The 20,079-nt window shown below is 42.7% G+C and overlaps 1 protein-coding gene across 1 annotated transcript in view; it reads right to left on the bottom strand.

The window, feature by feature from the left end:
- stag1a (STAG1 cohesin complex component a) overlaps nt 1-20,079 on the bottom strand; it is a 42,313-nt gene that overhangs the window by 12,963 nt on the left and 9,271 nt on the right. The window contains exons 2-6 of the mRNA XM_070978693.1: nt 1,249-1,466; nt 803-923; nt 524-679; nt 284-380; nt 124-200 (exon numbers count right to left, since the gene is read on the bottom strand). Coding sequence (XP_070834794.1) covers nt 124-200; nt 284-380; nt 524-679; nt 803-923; nt 1,249-1,277 — 480 coding nt within the window. The 5' untranslated portion in view covers nt 1,278-1,466. The remainder of the gene's footprint in view (nt 1-123; nt 201-283; nt 381-523; nt 680-802; nt 924-1,248; nt 1,467-20,079) is intronic.

Here is a 20,079-nt window from a genome sequence, read left to right as displayed (position 1 = left end):
CTGCCAGCAGTTAGCCTACTTGGCCTGTTAAAGTATTGACTTTTTCCATTACAACAAATGTAATGTTCCTATAATAGTAGCTTTAACACTGAGTGTTAATCTCTGACTAAAGCAGGCACTTACCTCGTCAAACTCTTCAGTCATCTTGCGGATGATCTCTGCATTCTGCATGTTCCTGAACATCTCAATCCTCACGGTGCCTGGTTACAGAACAATAACAGGGTTTAACCCAGTTGTTTGACACACTGATTTCGTTAAGATGCGGTGGCTTCGCTAGTCCTACCTTTGCATCCTGAGCACTGGATGAAAAAATTGATGAGGTCCAGCAGCGCCAAGTCTCTGTCCTGTTTGTATGACTCGATCCACTCGTCCACCACGGACTGTACACACACGCAAACACACAACAGTGAGATTTTAAAATGTCTTCTGCATTAGAAAAATTTGTTTTCCACAGCTTGTGAGATATAAGCAACAACAACGGAATTTATCTGCATTTTCAGCCTGGACACATCTTTCCACTCACCTGCATGGCACTCTTTCCCAGTTTGACCACCTCGAACAGGGTGACCGGGTCTCCGCCGTCTCCATTATGCTGAGCCACACCGTTGGCTTTCCCCCGCCCTCTTGTGACGCCCATGGCTTTGTCTGTCGGTGACTTCCGAGGCTTCTTATTGGATGTCTGTGGGCACGGAGGTGTCATGAGACAGGAAGGAAACAAAGCACCCAAACACTCATTCACACAAGAAGCAGACGTATGCACAGTCAGGTACACACACAATATTCCAGTGACACAGACTCGTACCGGGGCTTGTTTTCCTGGCCTCCCTCTCTTCTTCTTGCCTTTCAGCTCAGGATCTTCCATCTCACTCATGCTCATACTTAAGCCCACTGCGTCTGTTGCCCCAGACTCATTGGATGAGTCCCTAAGAGAGCAAAACTCATACATGACTCACGTGAACTCAAAAGCTTTTATTCGTCCACAGAAAAGCAGGAATGCTCACATCCAAAATGACAGATGAAGCGAAGATCAAACCAAACTGCTTGTTTTAGTGAAGTATAAATACTGAAACAGTCAATTGTGTAAAGGCCATATGTTTATGCAGCAACAAATGTGAGTCAGTCACAAGTTTAAAACAAAGGGTGAAGAGCACCATTTTTTTTTGCAAATGGGGATTCAAAGTTGTTTTTTTCTACAGTTCTGTAAACGCATGCAATTTTCTCTCTCTGCAAACTGTGTGTTTGACTCACTGGAGGACGGGAAGCTCCGAGGTGATCATGCTGGTAAAGTGGGGGTGGAGGTGAGGTGTGTAACTCTTATGTGTGTCCTCAGGACTGAGTGTGTTTCAGGTCCGAAGATGGAGGCACAAGAAAGCAGCTTGGATGGGGGGAAGTTCAGGAAAGGGTAGGGAGGAGAGGCTCCAGGACGGGCTGCACTCAACTTGCTGGCACTTAGCTCTCTTCAGCTCCTGGAAAGAAAAAACACGGAGAAAGAGAGAAAATGATTATTTAAACATTCATTTCAAAACAAATGCAACCAGTAATAACCATAATTGGTACATACGCTCTGTTGCAGATATGTTTGCACAACAGTGAAACATGTGCTCATCAACAGAAACCTGATTTAGATGTTAAAGGGGTTGAGTTTTTAAGGAGGTAATGAAGTGACTGCCTCATATCACTGATGATTTCTAAAATAAAACTGTGACAAATGGCTGCTTCGAGTTGTTTTTAACATTAGTTAACACCTGACAGATTATGTGATGTGTGAAGGCTGAACGTCAAGTGTCAGAACTGTAAAATGTCACTGAAAGCAGAGACAGTTCAATCTTTCACTCTGGTCGATGAGGCTGGGGAGGCGGAAATGGGGAGAGGAGGACACCAACTGGCCACTTTGAGAACTACAGCTGCAAAATATTGCTGGATATAGTGAGGAATTGTACATAGGAGTGTTGTTGTTCAACAATCTCAAAAATACGCCTGAAAAGTGTTAGGATTTTACCAAAATGCATAAACTAAGTAAGTTTCCTTTATCAAATTAAGAGTAAGATGAGCTTAAAGTGTGACATTACAGCGTTTTAAACTCTGTGAAAGTACAATCAAATCCTTGTCTCTACAAAAAAATTAAACAATAATAAAAGTCTTTGTTAGAGAGAAGTTGGAGATAAATATAATTTCCAGGAGTCCTATTCTGAGTTGTGAAAATTTGTGAAAGGTGCCACAAACAATGAAAACTCAATGAAACCACCTCAAAATGTCTTGCAGCCATGGCTAATGGTGAGGGTAAATTCCCATCCAGACGAGTGGCGGCGAAGTTAATTATAATATTAGTTATTGACCTCTTCATATGCTAATGAGAGCAAAGAGCAAAGGAGGAGTAATGCCGCTCTTCACCACAAGAGGCAGTATGATCCACAAAGTCCTCTGCCCTAAGTCTATCTCCAAACTGCTTAATTGAGTTTTAACTGGGACAAGTGGACTTCGAAAAATCATTTAACACTCATTTAACTCACAGCTCAGTTCCAGTCCAGTTCTGGTCATCTGCAAAGTGTTTTAAGGGTATTATTTTCCCCAGAGTGTGTGTGAGTGTATACATGTGTGTTTGAAAGTAGGTCTGGGCAACAGTAGGGGGCAGGCTAAGAGAGTGTGTATTTAAATACAGTCTTCCACACAGTGTTTGTACTGAGGAATAGCATTGGCAGGAGAGCCCTCTGTTTCACCACACTGAACTGCGCACACACACACACACACACACACACACACACACACACACACACACACACACACACACACACACACACACACACACACACACACACACACACACACACACACACACACACAGTCATCTGTCTGGCTCACTGCTCTCACACAGTCAGGCTGTCATCTGATAGGCAACGCAGTGAGAGTCACAGTGAAGGTGAAGACAGGATTCTAATCATTACAACCACAGAATCTGTTTGTAAAGTCACTACTTTAGAGTGGCGTCTAGTTAATATTTAATAAAATCAAAAATGGCCTTTTTCAGACTTCAATAGGCCGGGACCACAGGCTGGGGTTTGACCTGCTTGCATGCACATAAGCCTCCGATCGATTTTGGTGTTTAATATTCCTGCTGCACTGATATTAAACCTACAAAAGGATAAAGGGGCTCGAATGTGCTGACGCGGCTGCAGACATAAATGTTGAGGGAAATAATCCTGGCCGTCTGAGGCACAGCATGCAAAAACTTGAGTCAATTTGCATAAAATGCCATAACAGAGATGACAAATCCACCTGCTTTCTAAAATCAGTATGTGTTACCCGAGCGTGTTTCTCCCTCTGCCCACATCAGCTCTGTGTCAGCATTATAAGGATACTTAATGATATGTTAGGGAGCATGAAATATGCAAAGGCTGACATCTGGGAAAACAAACTGAATAAAGTGAAAACTCAGACGTGATCCTGCGAGTCAGCTGAGTTTTCAATAAAAGTCTTTGGTGCAAAATTTAATTTAGATGCTGACGTGATCAGAGAAAAAGGTGGCAGAGAAACAGACACAGAATACTGGAATCAAAGTACAAGTTTCATCAGCATATAAACAGGTGAATAAAGAGAGAAAAAGCTTCAGTGCTGTGTTTATCTTGCACCTCCGACCCTGAAGTACATGAAGCGTGCAAGGCTTTTTTTCTCTCCTTTTTATATTCAAATAGATTTAAAACTTTCAAATACTTGTTTAAATGACCCTAAGAAAGAATAACAAGCCCCTAATTGACTACAAAACATTTTAAAAGAAAGTAAAGCGACCATTAACCTTTAATAAAACACTGTATACGATATACGCTTTCATTCTCGTCAAACACTACAATACATTCAACACAAAATTTAAGAATTAAAATGTGCTAACTGACATCATGACCCTTAATTTAGATAACAGATATTCCACCTACACACATGAGAAAACAAAAATCACATGGCTGCTAAAAACCACGTGTCAACTGTAACCAGCGTAGGTAAACAAAGTGGAGAAAGCGACACAGAAGAAACACCTGAGGGTCTAGACTATCCGTGTCTGTCTGCAGTTGACAGGGCAATGACCAAACATGCCGCTGTTAATGAATTATCACCTCATTTAATCTCATCTAATCACCTTGAGTGATTTTGATTTGCGAGCGAATCCCACTAAAACACTTCGAGAGCCAGCTGTAGCTGGAAGTAATCAAGATGTAGATACAAGACAGCATGTGCACGGTGAAATGACATTTCTCCTCCAATCACAGACACTTAAGGCTGGTTAGAACTAATTAATAATGACACATAACTGGTTTAAAGACGTGCAGCTTCAGAGCACGAAACAGGGAAGGCAGGCCTGCTCTTATTATGTAATTTCACCACTGTCCCATCTGCTAACTCTTCCCTCCACTGCCGGAGATGCCAACCCCACCTCCACCCTCATCCCTCTCTACTTCAGACTGTTGTATCTCAGCTGCTTGCTCTTATTTTTTACCCCGACATGCCTCAGAGTCCCTTTCATCATCAGATTATCATTCTCCGAAGGGACAGAAGCACACTTCATTTGAGTCAGTCCTTGTGTCACATTATTTTCTCGGCCCTGAAATACACAGAATTAGAGGAACTGGGAAAGGGTGTGTGTGCGTGTGTGCGTGTGTGAGAGAGCCTGCCTGACCCATTATCGACCAACAACTAAATAATCCTCGATGCACATTGGCTTTCCTCATTTTCTCACCACACTGTTACTCTCTCTGGCTTCCTCACACCCGCACAAACACACACACACACACACACACACACACACACACACACACACACACACACACACACACACACACACACACACACACACACACACACACACACACACACACACACACACACACACACACACACACACACACACAGACTGTAGCAGCTTTCAACAGGAGGCTATGAATAATTTGCAGTGAGTCTCCTGAACTGTTCCTCAGTTTCAGAGGACAGGAGGGAAGCTATAAATTGCACTCACTTTGCACCTCTCGCCCATTTATCCATTCAATATCATTGACTCTAATGGCATGGATGCAAACAAACTCTCCCAATAAATAAACTAACTAAACTGTTATTTTAAAACACTAATTTTAAAATAACAGTTACTAGCAGAGGAGAATAATGAATAATACATGTAATGCCACTTTCTGGCGCACTCTGTTCAGTACATTTTGCCGGCGCTGTGACAGTCCTGGCCCTGAGCTGAGCTTTGTTCTCTCTCTTTGTTATCTCTGTTAACTGATCAATGTTGTCACGCAAGCTTCGAGAGGAAATCCTAGTTCAGATGTCTTGTTTTGTCTGACTAGCTGCCCAAAACCCACAAGGTGAAATTTTTATTCTTTCCTTTTTAACCAAATATACATGTAGCCTGTGCCGTGACCGTAACTGTTCACATACTTGCCTATGTAGTACAAGTGTTACTGGAGGACACCACTAGAGGGCGAAGCAGAGAGCTCAGATTCACTCACACTTCCATATTTGAAACTTTAAACAATAAACATGGCAAAACTCAAGGAGGCTACTCTTGTGGGAACTCATGGCAGAAAAACTGACAGGTATCAAGCACATCGTGACAAAGGTCAGGATGTTTGTCTCGTTCTCCCGATGTGAGAAATTGAAGATGAGAAACACCGTCAGTATTTCCGAATGGACACACAACACACACAGTCAGTTCAGCAGGGCGGTTTGCCATTATCACCGCTTTAACGGGCATCTGTTTCCATCCCCACACTGCCCCCCTCGTTCGTGTGCGAACTGTATCTTGCGTAAATGTAGCCTTGATTTCTGAGGATGCAGCATTAGGGAATGAAGAAACGTAAGAAAATTTAACAATTTACATCAAATAGTGCAAGAAAGGCACACGCAGTTACTTAAAACCCTGCCAGTAGAGGATTTTAGGTCTGACCACAGGAATGCAGACAGACGGCTGGTCGCTGGTCGGTCAAAACATTTGCCCTGACGTATCAGGTGGTGTGACAGACTGTGTTTATGTCTGCACATTTCTTCTCAAGGAGTGTCAAAGAGGATCAGGGGAGCTTGAAAACTCCCCAGTAACCTCACCTGGACTAAAGCTACTACAAACCCCAAAATAAATAAAATAAATCACAGTCTGGTTAGAATAATAAAACTTCATGTAGCTACTTCAACCGTAAAGACCAGGTCAGCAGGTACAGTTTACGGGGAACATTATGAGCTAATAGCCTTATAAAATGTAATATGGACTTAGGAGGAAGTCATGAAGTGTGCTCTGACGCTGAGGTGTGAGTGAGTCCAAAAACTGAACAAATTCCTTCACAGGCTTTAGGTTGACACAGACAGTAAAGCAGTTTAAGTATTTTGCTGAGATGTTCAAGAACAGTACAAACTTTTAAACTGTGCGCAACAAATGCTGCACGACTGACACCTGCACATGTCACGCAAGTTTGAGTCCAGTTTTACACACTAAACTTTTATAGCACTGTATCTATTTCATGGTAAGAAATTAATTTAGTGTTGAGATATTCAGCACTAAGCTGGAGCCACTCATGCTTAAAGAGAAACACTGGGGGTTAGGCGGTGCAGTTGTAAGTGCTGCTTCAGAGGCACTAAAACAAACCCTCATGTTAACTATCTGTGGTCTGCAGTCACTTCATAATCTGTGTGTGTGTGTGTGTTTAAGAGAGAAGAGAGTGTAAGACAGAGAGACAACGAGTGAGCATCTGAACCACTTAACATGCGTGACATGTTCTCTGGGAGGCAGGCAGGCGTTGCTATAGCAACCGGTGTGGGTCATAAGCCCGGCGGTGACGGCATATTTGATTGGCTGAGTGGAGACAGGAGGGACCATGGGGGGGGGGGGGGGGGGGGGGGGGGGGCAGAACGGGACCAGTTACAGATCCAATCAGCGCTCCATGAAATCTGACTTACAGACTCTTACAGGACTCCTCCAGTGCTGGAGAAAGTTTTTTCAGATGAGTTTCTGTCTCCCTGAAACAAATCCGAAGATGTTCACACACAGCTGTCACTTGAATTAGCCTGCTGTTCACTTCCTTACGGTAACCATTCATGACACTGTTAAAACTTTGCAAGAAATCTTTGCCTCAAAACAGTGTAGTCACACAATCCATGGAGGAGATTTATTGGTAAAATGAAAACAACAATACACCCAACGACAAAACTTTTGCCTCAGTGCAACGTGGCCAATGTCACTGCAGTGCACATTTCTGGTAGATAACTTTGTAAAGTAAGCAGTGCATTTTCAAAACCACTGTGACCACCTTCAAACTCAATCATTTATTACTCAAACTGGACTTCGTTATCGTCTCAGTGGTACGACCCTGATTCCAAAACAGCTGGGAGGTTGTGTAAAACATAACAGAATGTGATCATTTGCTAATAATGCCAATAATTATGTATTCATTTTTAAATTAATTTTGTCTGCTTATTCTGAATCTGACGCAGCAACATGTAGACTGGGAAAGTTGTGGAATGCTCCAAAGACACCTGTTTGGAACATTCCACAGGTAAACAGGCTGATTGGTAACAGGTGATAGTATCATGAATGGGTATGAAAGGGGCATCCTGGAAAGGCTCAGTCGCTCACAAGCAAGGTTGGAGCGAGGTTCATCGCTTTGTGAACACATGATTATATAAAGGAGATTAGTACATGAGCTCTGGAACACTTTGTAAAACTGTGTCAGTAAACACAGTTTCATTGCAAATAACCCACAGCTCCCTCATTAATTTCAATGAGGCCTCGACGCAGAGGGTTCATGGAGGGTGCAAGAGAATAAAGCAACAGAGCCTTGGTTTTGGCATGTGATAAGCCTTCCAACAAATAGATCTATTACTCACACCCGCCTTCCTCAAGTGTATATCATCCTGTCACCAGTACCTGAAACAACAGCTCCCCAATCAATGCAGCCCTTTGTATTTCTTCAATGCAGGACTGTTTTCTGAACAACTTCTGCATCAGGGTGTTTCAATGGCTCTGTGAATAGGCTCAATGGTACGAGCAGGAGGAGAAAAAGTTATTGATGGTGCACACGATGAGGAGCAAGTTGAAAATAGGCTCAGTGACGCTGCACATATTAGTATTATGTGATCCTGCAAAGCCATTTACAGTGCAGAGTTTTTCATCAGGTGTGCCAGCATTCAGAAACGAAGTAAGAAACAGGATTACTTTGGCTATAGAGTGACTGCATGGCATTAGGGTCCTTTTCTAACAGCCAGCCAAACTTACAGTTTGTGTTCAAGTAGGCAAAATAATTTCCCGAGGCAAACCTCTGCCCTCAGGCTTCACAGCTAAGCTAATGATAGAGCATAACCAGAAATATGCTATGGGTATAATGCATGCATGACACAACCTGATTATGTATGACGCATCCAGTGAGCAATGCGGTGGTGCAGTGACAGTAAACGGGTGAAATCCTATTCGAAGTAATATATCATTTCCAGTGCCAGAGGCTTGTATGGTGACGCAGCCAAAAGACCTTGACGGAAAGTCATAAATCTGGTTTTACAAAGTGCCTCTCACCACAGCTAATGTCTTTCATTGTCACATCCCTCAACTGAGGAAGAGATTTTCTTTTTTTTTGGACTGGAAATAGTAATGAATAACCTGGCTTTATCATTTCTTACCTTTAAAATACCACTTGTGTTTCTAGGCAAGTATAAAAACAGCATTAAGGGAATATAGCAATTAGCAAAATGGCACTTTCACAGCACACTGTAACTGCTCTGTACTGAAACAACAGCTACAGCATTATGGCAACAGGGAAGAAAACAGGGTACAACTTATCGTTTTGTGTTATTTCACTGATCCCCAAAGGAAACTTATCTCCCTCCTTCTGCAGGCAGATCACAGAGTGCAGGGTCAATCGCACTACAGTGCTACAGCAGCTTTTAACGACACAGCATCATTTGTAACGATGACACTTCAGCAAGGTGGGTGCCAGCAGCCGTGGGGGCTCAACATTTTCATTACAGGTAGATTCGCAACACGATGTACAATACTCGAAGCACTGAAGTGCACTTGATACTAATCGTTCCCTTTAACTATTCAAATGTCTTAAAGCACCACAAATGAGGCTTAACAGATGATAACAATAAGGTGGTGATGGCAGAAATGGCTGATCTTGCAAATATTTCTCTGAAATCTCAGTTCACACACACACACACACACACACACACACACACACACACACACACACACACACACACACACACACACACACACACACACACCTCCTTGCTGTCATGGTCCCTGCTGGCCGATTCTTCTGACAGCTATAACCTGCACTGCATCTGCTATAATTGGCCGTTATCTCTAGAGACTGAGCCCCTGTTTCCAGCACTGTGGGCTACAATTGTACTGCGTTTGAGAAAGAAAAAACCAAGACTGGATTCACCACTAATAAAAAAAAAGAAAGAAAAAGGAAGCACTCTGTACATGTTGTCCTGTATGTGTTGCTACCAGTGAAGCCAAATTGATGCCACTGCACTCAACTATCGATGGGATATTAGTTCAGAAGGTCACTAAAACCATATCACTGGGTTTTAAATGAGATAACTTAGTGTCTTGACTTGACCAGATTGATTAGATTGAAGAAGATGGGAAAGGACATCGCTATTTCAGGGAAATGTTCTGTATATGCCCTCTGTTATGACTGATGGTCACTGGTTCTGTCACACCTGGAGTGCTGCATCGAACACAAACTTCACATTTTACGGTGCAGATCAGCCAGATCAGCTTTACATTGTTCTTTATGTGCTAATGTGTGAGAGGGCTCAAACAAGTATCATTAAAATCTTTTTGTCTTAATAATACTGTGATTATAAATCAGATTTTTTATTGTTGTTTTTGTGAGACTGTGATCCTGCATTGGTGAGTAAAGCTCGGCAATAACACTTCCCACTGGGGCCACCTATGAGGGGAATATGTGCAATTATGAAACGCGATTAGAGCAGAACAACAGACAAAATAAAACCAACAAATAATGGGAAAGATGAACTGAACAAATTATTTTGGAGAGTAAGCCAGAACAAATGTAATCTTTGTGTAGTATGTTGGTCATTTATATGGAAATGACTTGCAAAATGACTCAAAACAACCTGACAGAGATAAATGCATCCTAATGCTGTGAAATCCACAAAGAAATATTCATCTCATTCACTGTGCTGGCACGTAAAGGCCAAATAGAAAAGCTTGCTTGTTGTGTTTTGTCACACAGTTACCAGCTGTTTACAAGTCAGTGCATTTATTGTCATGGTAATTAAGCCACAATACATAATTTGCCTGCTTTTTCCAGAGTTTGTGTGGCCTAAGGTAGGCAGCCGGCACAAAGCAAAACATTGAAGTGTGCCACCTCTCCACAAGAGGTGTCAACAGGACTCTCGACAAGTTCATTACAAATGCAGGAGGCGCACATAACTAACATGCAGAGACATACAGACATTTCAGCAGAAATGCTTCAGTTTCAAGAGGAACTTGAAACTGAAGAAGAGCGAGCGACATTTGCAAATCAGGATTAGGAAGGAAGTCATAATCATTTTCACATGTCATTCTGTTTCTGTCCAGCTCGTGTCATGACTCAGACTGGTGAAAAACTGGTTTTCCTTGATTAAAAAAAAAAAAGATTCCCCAAAAAGCAAATGACAACCAGCTGCAGAGTAGCAGGGCAGGACAGGAGTGCTCTCAAAGTCGGGGTTTGTCCAGGAATCGACCTGATCACGTCAAGCAAGGAAGCTAATAATTCGATGAAAACGATCATCTGTGACGCATCCACATGAGATCAGATAGTCCAAAACCAGGTACATTCTTGATTGGTTTCCACATGACATGACATTATTGTCTGTTTTAGTAAACCTTCACTGAGGCACACTGTTTTTACTCAATCAGTGTCCAATACTCAAACTTAAACCCCACACTTATTCCTTTAAGGATTTCTCAGATACTTGTGTAACGGACGAAAAAAAACAAAACTAAACTAAACTAAACTAAACATTTCCGTACAGCTAAGAAGCAATTCCCCTTCTACCACAATGCCATGCATCATTGCTTCCACTGCTCAACATATCTGCAAAATAATTCTACTCCTACGGGCCTCTTAAAGTAAAGAGCACAGTCACACACAGATAGCAGCACAACCGAATGCCACAGGGAAGTGTGTTTCCTCAAAACCTCCTCAGCTCCTCACACAGACAGGCAAAAGGGTAAAGTTAATGTGCCATAAAGAAGATATTTAGGGAGATTACAAAGCATGACTCAAGACAAATATTCAGTGTTCAAGTCATATCAGTGTCCTTTAAGGAAGCAGAAGTCTGGCAAGAGTAAAGGCCACTTAAGAGGAAAGTACCCACTTCGCTACTTGATGAACTACTGATGGGTCAGACTGAAGACAATTCAAGTTGAAGAAACTAAGACGGTTTTATTCCGTCTTCGTATCACAGCCATAGGCTCAGCAGACGTAGAGCTCAAACGGACTAAAGCTGCTTAACTTTGTCTCTCCATACAGCTGCTGCTCACTTGCTGAGCTGATGTTACACCCAGCTGACAAGGATTAACTTTTACGCCTCTTTCTCTCGCTCGACATTCAAACGTCATCTGCGCAGTGATTTGGCCCGCTCATTTGTTTAAAAAAAAAAAGAAGATTGAATGGATGTTGGATGTTAACCCCTTGCAAAGCACTCATCTTTACAAGGCTGGTTTCCGTAGCAACATACTCAGAACAGACCTCAAGTCAGTTTCTGCTCGATGGCCGTTTACCACGTCGATTATTTTCTCAAAATCGTCTATCTTGACACCTTCGGCTTGTGGAGAATTTAACCTAAATCAGCCTCGGCTGTTACCTGTAACTGTAAACCACACCGTGTTATCGCCTCACACTGTGGTCTCCTCCATGTACTTTCACCACCACCACTTTGTGACGCCGTTAACATGTTGTAAGGGGGAACCGGCAGAGTCAGGGTCTGTACTCATGTGTGGTGTATCCCTGACGAGAAGCGCAGTAGTGTCAGGGGTGAACGCTGGGCGCTCAAGGCCAGTGGACTAGTTTAACCCAGATGGATTTGAACGGATTCAACTTACTTGAATCTTGGCTGACCTGCTGGCCTGAGGGATCATCCCATTACTGGAAAATGAGAGGGTCAATCCACCAGACAGCAGGTCAAAGTGACACAGCGCCCTGAAAGCACCAAGAACGCAGCAAAGCCTCATACTGCGCTTTGACCATCTGACTGTATGCATGGTATATGTTTGTGTAAGTGTTCTTGAGTTTCAAGGATAATCAGCCTGCATGAAATGATAGAAGGTGATGAAAAAAAGGAGGAAATGATAAAGGAGGAAATCATCTATTTAAGTGAATAAAATCCTGTCTGCCAGAGCTGAATGAGTTGTTTCCTACAAATGCCAGAGGAACCACCGGGTTAGATGTCACACAGTCCTCCAGACATCTTCAGCATGTGTTGTAAAATACATCACAGCAGCTGAAAGTAAGACAAATAGCCTGCAATCACGTCCGACAGCTGCATGTGTAATTCTGAGCCGCAGAACAAGAACAGACAATTTCCTCACTGTACCACTGCCTCTGATAATAAAACACTGAGCCATCTCACATCTTTGCATGTAACGCCAAAAAGGGCGATTACTCTTAGGGGGAAACAGCTGCCATCAAACTTCACGCTGCTTAGGACATTGTTATTCTGATATATCTCTCCACTGAATTTTAATCTTTGTTTTAATGTTGTATTCAATACACATTTCAGCTTCCAGTTGTTGGGATCATGCAATGTTTCCAGCCGATGCACGTGCACGTACTTGTACATGTACTCACAATATTCAACAAAGGACTGACAATAAATACCCAACTCTAGTCAAAGGCCATTGAGAGATTGCATTGGCTGATCATTAATTACATCAAGCAGCCAATGTAATCAAAGATGAGTCCGTGCCAATGAAAGAATTTAAATTAATCGGTTTCATGGGCGTACAAAAGCTGGTACATTGCTGCCAAAAAATTAAAAAAATCACATCAAAAACTAATTTTTCTGCCTGCTTTCAACAGCTACAGTAGACTCAGGGCATACTGTATATTATGGCTTTCATGAGATAAACTGGCCAAGGTCGTACGCATCATGCCTGTAAGACTCAGTGAGAAGCTTTGAGGTGCTACATAAATTAAAGCAGAAGCACTCGCAGGTGACTAGGCGCCCAGTGGCTGTAACTGCCATATGATGTACTTCTGTAATTAAATATCGTAGTATAGTGCCTGTCATTGCAAACCACCAGGGGAAAACTGGTAAATCTGAGGACTTTTCTGTGCTACAGAAACTCTGGCGAGACGCCAACATCCAGTCAGCAGTTCGACTCTGAATAAGCTGCTGCTCAGTTTTAACATTCTGGGGCTGCAGGGCCGACGAGGTCCATGAAACGGTGTGATTAGTAAAACATGCCACCTCTAAATATTTCAGTCATCCCAACCCCGCTCTGCTTGTCATACTGAGCATGGGCTATGGTTTTTTACTGAAAATGCTTCAGCCAGGAGTCCTGCTGCATCAGATAGGGTAGCGCTCATTCTACATGTTGGTATCTGATTGCAACAGAGCGCCAGTTCCACAGTTCAGATCTGCAAAATACATCAAAGGGGGAAAAAAGATCATGCAGGGCCCTGTGAGTCCACAAAGGCAGAAAACACGGACAAAATCGCAGGACTCAAGTGTAAAATGCAGAAAATTTTCCAAAATGTGCATACAATTTAGAAGCATCAGGGTTGTCCAACCTTTAAAAGCATTTTTTTTTCCACAGCACAAAAATGAAAAGAGACTTCATGGAGCTCTAACAGCGGGACAAATACTGATAGAAGAGCGTGAGCGGCTTTTAAATGCGCAGAAAGAGACTGTAATACTCTCAGAGGGAGAAAATTAGCGAGATAAAGACATTTTCACTCACTGCTTTTTATTGTTTAACGTTCAGTGATAACTGAGCCAGCTGACACGCACCCGGACATAATGACTAACCACATACAGATCATAGTGCGATGAAAGCCTTTATGGTTCACAGCACCGTGATTTCTCCAACCGCCTGACATTATATTATTCGTTGGGGTTTTTTTGTAAAGATTCTTGGCATTTGTGCCGCATTTGTGATAGTGACAGCCGGAGAGAGACAGGAAAGGTAAGAGGGAAAGAAAGAGGGGATGACATGCAGCAATAGGCCAAAAGACTCAGCCTTGATCCATGGTACAGTTTGGGTTAAAGGTGTGTGGCAGTCTGCAATAAAAGCCTCATTTCGACTACAAAGTAAGAGAAGGAAAGTGATAGAGCAGAGTCCTTGTTCATGGTGAAGAATATACACAGTGTTTAACACAAGTCCTATTAGGTGGCGTGGTGGGAGAAGGCTTGTAACTGACCTTTCTGGAGCATGTGTGTGAATTCAAACCACAGCATGAAACTAGAGGAAAAAACCAACATCCTAAATGTGTTAATGGAGCAATGCTTTTTATAGCCAGAGTAGAGCCTTAATTTAATTATCACAGATTCGACAGTGGAAATGAAGCAAACTGACTATGGGCAGAAAGGACTGGTTTACGTCAGGTTTCAAGTCTGAATATACGTTTGGTTTAGCCTCAAATGCCTTTTTGTCCACAAGCCAAAAATATTCCATTCACTGTCATAGAGGATTAAAGAAACCACAAAACATTCACATTTAAGAAGTTGGAGTTGTGTTAAAAAAATACACAAACCATTGATTGATTTTCAATTCAATTCTTGCCGATTAATTTAGCAGTTGACATCTAATCGATTAACTGTCGCAGCTCTGATATATTTAATGTTTGACCTCATCAGCTTCACTGATTTTTGTAAATATCTGCTCATTCTGAATTTGATGCAGCAACACGTTTCAAACAGGTTGGGACAGGAGCAACCAAAGACTGGGAAAGATGCGTAATGTTGTGTAATATTTGCTTGACTAAATTAACTGCTTTCAAAATCCTACTTTGCGTCTGAGGGGAAGTGTGCAGAGAGAGAAAAGCGAGAACACGAATGATTTTTACATGTGCACCATCAGTCCAATTGCATCTTGTAATGTACAGTACACTATGCCTTGAGCCCTTTTCAATATGTTACATTGCTAGCTTCATCTTCATAAAGTGATTTTGTCATCCACACACACACACACACACACACACACACACACACACACACACACACACACACACACACACACACACACACACACACACACACACACACACACACACATCACTGTTCCCTCACAGGCCGCCTCACTGACTGAGAAAAAAATATTTTGCAGTTAAAGCCGTAACAAATTAGTGCAGCGCCCGTTCAAAACGTGCACATTCATTCAGAACAGGTCAATTGCTTGGCCTCCGCTGTTGCAGCTTTCTTGAAAACCACTCAACTGACTGCGTAGGTTTATCAAAACTTTTACATTAAATATCAAATCAGCTGATGCCTCATTTGATGTTATTTCACAGTGGATTCTGCCGACGCTTTTAAAATAGCCGACAGCACTCAAGCGTCGAATGACAGGGCGTTAATTTGCTCCCATTTGCTGTACGTAAAGTGTGTTTGCCTGAATAAACCTGGAGATGCACAGACAGACTGCTGGTCTGATTATTATTGTGAGAGGGTTTTTAACCTCTGCTACTCCAGTTACTCCACCATGAGCAGAAAACTGTAGATCGATAGGGAAGATCGATCTCCTCAACTCCTTAAAATTGGCCCTTTTCACTGTGTTTTCTGGTTTATTCCACTGCTTTTATAGATAAGAGACAATTGAGATAATACTGTTATTACAGTAATTTTACAAAGTCGTGCAAGACGTGCATTTAATCTCTCTCTGCATGCTTTACCTTGTGCTGCTGCAAGGTTTATGTTCAACTGCATTCTATTCAGACTTGTGCCATGTGGACAGCGTAGTAAGACTGCCATCATGACTGATTGTGACCAGGATGCTTTTTCAGACATGAGACAAACATGCTAAACTGGCATTAAAATAACGTCCAGGGGTGCATGTTTGAAACAAGCTTTGAGCTCATATGCCTTTGTGCTCACTGGCCACTGTTAATGTGTGGACAACAACTGGAAAACTGCTTCAGATCAGTAAGCACAAAGTATTCCAGTCAGAGACAGAGAAGCAGCCAGGTAAGAAATATTGAGGCAGATGTGACACAAACAGGTATAGATACACTGAAAGATCAGACAACCTGTGAAAAAAGAGCAGAAACAGAAGATGACAACAGCAGGCAGTAACCTGCATGATCTGTATGCTGCACCAATAACCAACTACAAACAGGAAGTTCTCCTGTGCAATTCAGCAGACCAAAGGCATATGTCACACACTGGAAATGCCTTTAATTCATACGCACTTCTCAACCTAAACTGCATGACGCCTTGCATACTTTCTCACCAAGGCTCTCTGAGGTTGCAGAAATTAAGTGCTGTCAACTGCAAACAGGCAGAGCTCCAGCTTGGTCTGGCGATGCATTCAATCTCGCACCTGCCAGCTCAAATTAAAATGGTAATAAAGCGATGTTAAAGCCTTCACAACCCAGAGCAAATAATTGAAATACGTGTCCTTCACTTCTGTGCAATTCAAAAACATGCAGTTAAAGCTGGTACAAGGCAAACATGAGGTAATGGCTACTACTGTCATTCATCCATACTGCTTTTCAATGATATGGTATGCACTCAGTGTTTCTCATTAAGGGTGCCTCAGTAAATGCCACATTAAAGACAGTACTGAAATCTCCCTGCTGCCACAAATGCATTCTGCTCTCTCCTCATGCCTGGAAAATATGTAACACTCAATGTGTTTACAGCCAGACGTGTGAAGCAGTGGAGAGTGTGCCATTACTGATCTTCAGGCGTTTAAAGAGTGAAAAACAAGAATGTACATCACTTACAAGCCCGAGAAACATCTGAAGAGACAAAGTCACAGCAGCTGGGCAGCAGTTGATATGGCTAACCCACCAGCAATCAGTAGCTTCTTTACAAATCGAGCATATAACAGAGCAACATTCGCATTTGTTTGGAGTTGTGTTTGCTTGCCACCTAGCAAATGTTAAGTCCAATTTTAACTCTCATTTTAGCTGTTTTTGGTCTCCATCAACTCCTCAGGGAAATATCTGGCTACTTAGCTACTAAATGCTCCACTATATTCAGCAGCTGCTTACTGACTTTGTCTTTCTGCCCTTTGGTGCTGAGCAAGTAGCGTATAGTGGGTTTTTCAATGAAAACAGCTGTCTGCTGCAGCCAAAAATGCTGCTATGAGAATTAGATTGTGGTACTTAAAATATGTTTATAAAGAAAGTAAGATTAAACGGCAGATAAAATAATCGTTTGCAGCCCTGGTGAATATGCCAAGTTAATTTCTTCTTGTGATGAACCGAAGCATGAAACCACCTGGAATCTCAAGCCGAAGTCAAAACAAACCGCAGGATGGTCATAAAACCCTGAACTACTACAAAGGAAGAATAAAAATAATCAGCAAGCGGTCATGCTTCTGAAACCTCGCACAATGAAGGCCAACGAGAGCCTGACTTGAGAGCTTGAACCACGATCGGTCCCTCTGGGCCACTGCTACAACCTGAACCACCAAGACAATAATTGCACTTTATCATGCTGCCAGCCTTCATACATAGAGAGACCAAAGAGCCTTGGCCTTATAATGTGGAACAGCCTTGAGGCCAACTGTGGCCGTCTGGTTTAACCAGATTATGATTATGTCACACGGGAGATTACCCATCCGACACAGACAGTCACAGACTCAGACACATAGTCATGTCTCTGCATGCACACACACACACATGCTCACACACGCATACACACACACACACACACATGCACGCACACACGCACAAGCAATGCACAGCCATCTGTTATTGCCACAAACTACTGTATGCTCATTCTCTGCAGCACACAAAGCCTGATCTTAGCAAAGAGGAGGGGAGGGGAAGGATGCTCTGTGAACTGCACAAACTGATAAGATCTAGATTTTTTTCCCTCCAATCTCCTGAGAACTACCTCTGTGAATAAAGGATAAATAGATCATAAGAGGGAAAAAAAAGTGCAAGGCTATGGAACGACATAAAAGAGACAGAAGAGGCAACGGATGTTCCCCCCCCTTCTCTGTGCAATGGCTGCCTGCTTGGCTGCAGCTGACGCAAAATGGAGCCGCAAGAGCAAGGAGGGACCGGAGGGGGGGTTATGGAGAGTGAAGGGGCAAATGGGAGGAGGGGTAAGGTGGGGAAAGAAAGGGAGAAAGTGTGACAGCAGCACAGAGGGGAAGAGCAGCAGGAGCAGAAAAAGAGAAACAGACTCATTTGTTCTTCTCTCATCTGTCTGGGCTCCCTCTCTCACCTTGGCCCTGATTCTGAGTCTGCCTCGCATTCACTTCTAATAGAGGGGGAAGGGGGGGGGGGGGGGGGGGGCTACGAACACACACTAATAAACACACACACAGACTTACACACAGCCCTCGCGGAGGCCATTAGTCCTCACACCCATTATTACTTCCAAATGATCTAGCGGCACGTTGAAGATTTCACAGGAGCGCGAGAAGCCTGCTAATCTGAGCCGGCAGATGTCAAAGCGGAGAAAAATAAATGAAATGAAAACGCTGTTTTACAGCAATAATGCAGAGGCAGCGGAGACTGGCCAGATAAAGGCTGAGGGAATCAGAAGAAGAGGTTAGCGAGCTCTGAATGAACCAGATGGCTGATTTAAAACAATGCTTCAAGGAGGTCGACTATGTAAGTCCCCAGCAGGTGTGTGACACAAAGAGCAGGAGAAGGAGCGAAGAAAGCAACAACATGTTGGATTCACAGTCGTAATGTCTTCAGATGAACGTCTGTTCATGCTGAGGGACATGCAACAGTTCTGGCTGCTATCTGAGCGCTTCAGACACAACAATGAGATAAAGAGAGACAATTAATCATGGACAGTTTAACCTAGAGCTGAAGGATAAGGAACTTTAATTAGTCGATCGACATGAAATCAGCAGGCACATATTCTGATCAATGATTAATTGTTTAAGTCATTTAGAAATTGATTATCTTTGGGTTTGTTAGTTCAAAACTAGCTCTTTAAACATGTCACCTTGGGCTTTTTTTTACAATTTCACAAACGTAGTGATTAATCAGTTCATTAATACTAATAATAAACACATTAACAGTATGAAACCGGAATGAAATTATTGTTAGCTGCAGCCCTACAGCTTGCACCACTGAGCCCTTGGCAGTTATTTTGGGGTTGACAGGCCTGGCTGGGCTACGAGCACAGAGAGTCGAGCAGGAGAGACCAATCAGTCAATCCCAAGCAGAAAATTAGTATGTACTGCAGGTAAATCGTGACTGCAGATGAGCGATGTGAATCACGATAAGATGCTACCATGACACCGTGTCCATGATAAAGATGCAACACTTAGTTGAGGGACAGAAATCCCACGATGATCCTGATCATCGATTATTTGTTAATCAAAAAACAATAGTCTTAAATGTGAAGACTTGCTGCGTTTCAAGGAGTCACCTTGTCTCCTCAGAACTTGCAACGGGCATTTTCTTCTACTTATTTGACATTTCACAGGCTTCATGCATGATGATTTTTACATGCAATCCTAGTCTACAATAACAGTGGTACCATGATGAACATGCACTCATCATCTATGAGAGAGGGAGGAACTGGTCACTGAATATTTTTACTTTATCTACTACAAATCAGACAAAAACTGCATCGATGACTAAATGTATCACATTAGTCAATTAGTAATTATGTCAGACACTGTGCACAAGGCCAGCATCTGCAACTGTCAACTGCTACTGGAGGCTGTTTGCAGCAGGTTTGTCTGATACTGTGTCAGACTGTTTGGTTTACACGTGGACAATGCTGGCAGGATAATATGCAGTCAGTGAGTCAGTGGGGAATAAGGAAGGAGGTTTACGGGTAAATAATCTGTTGGAGTCAGCCAGTATGGGCAGGGAAACCCCTTAATCCTCTGTACACAGGCTGAGAGAGCAGATGGGGTCTGACTGATGCAAAGCAGTGATGTCTCAGGCC

The sequence above is a fragment of the Chaetodon trifascialis genome, chromosome 14 (genome assembly GCF_039877785.1).
Source record: "Chaetodon trifascialis isolate fChaTrf1 chromosome 14, fChaTrf1.hap1, whole genome shotgun sequence".
In the NCBI taxonomy this organism is placed as follows: domain Eukaryota; kingdom Metazoa; phylum Chordata; class Actinopteri; order Chaetodontiformes; family Chaetodontidae; genus Chaetodon; species Chaetodon trifascialis.
Note: the sequence above shows the minus strand (reverse complement) of the source record. Positions and strands in the feature narration are given on the sequence as shown.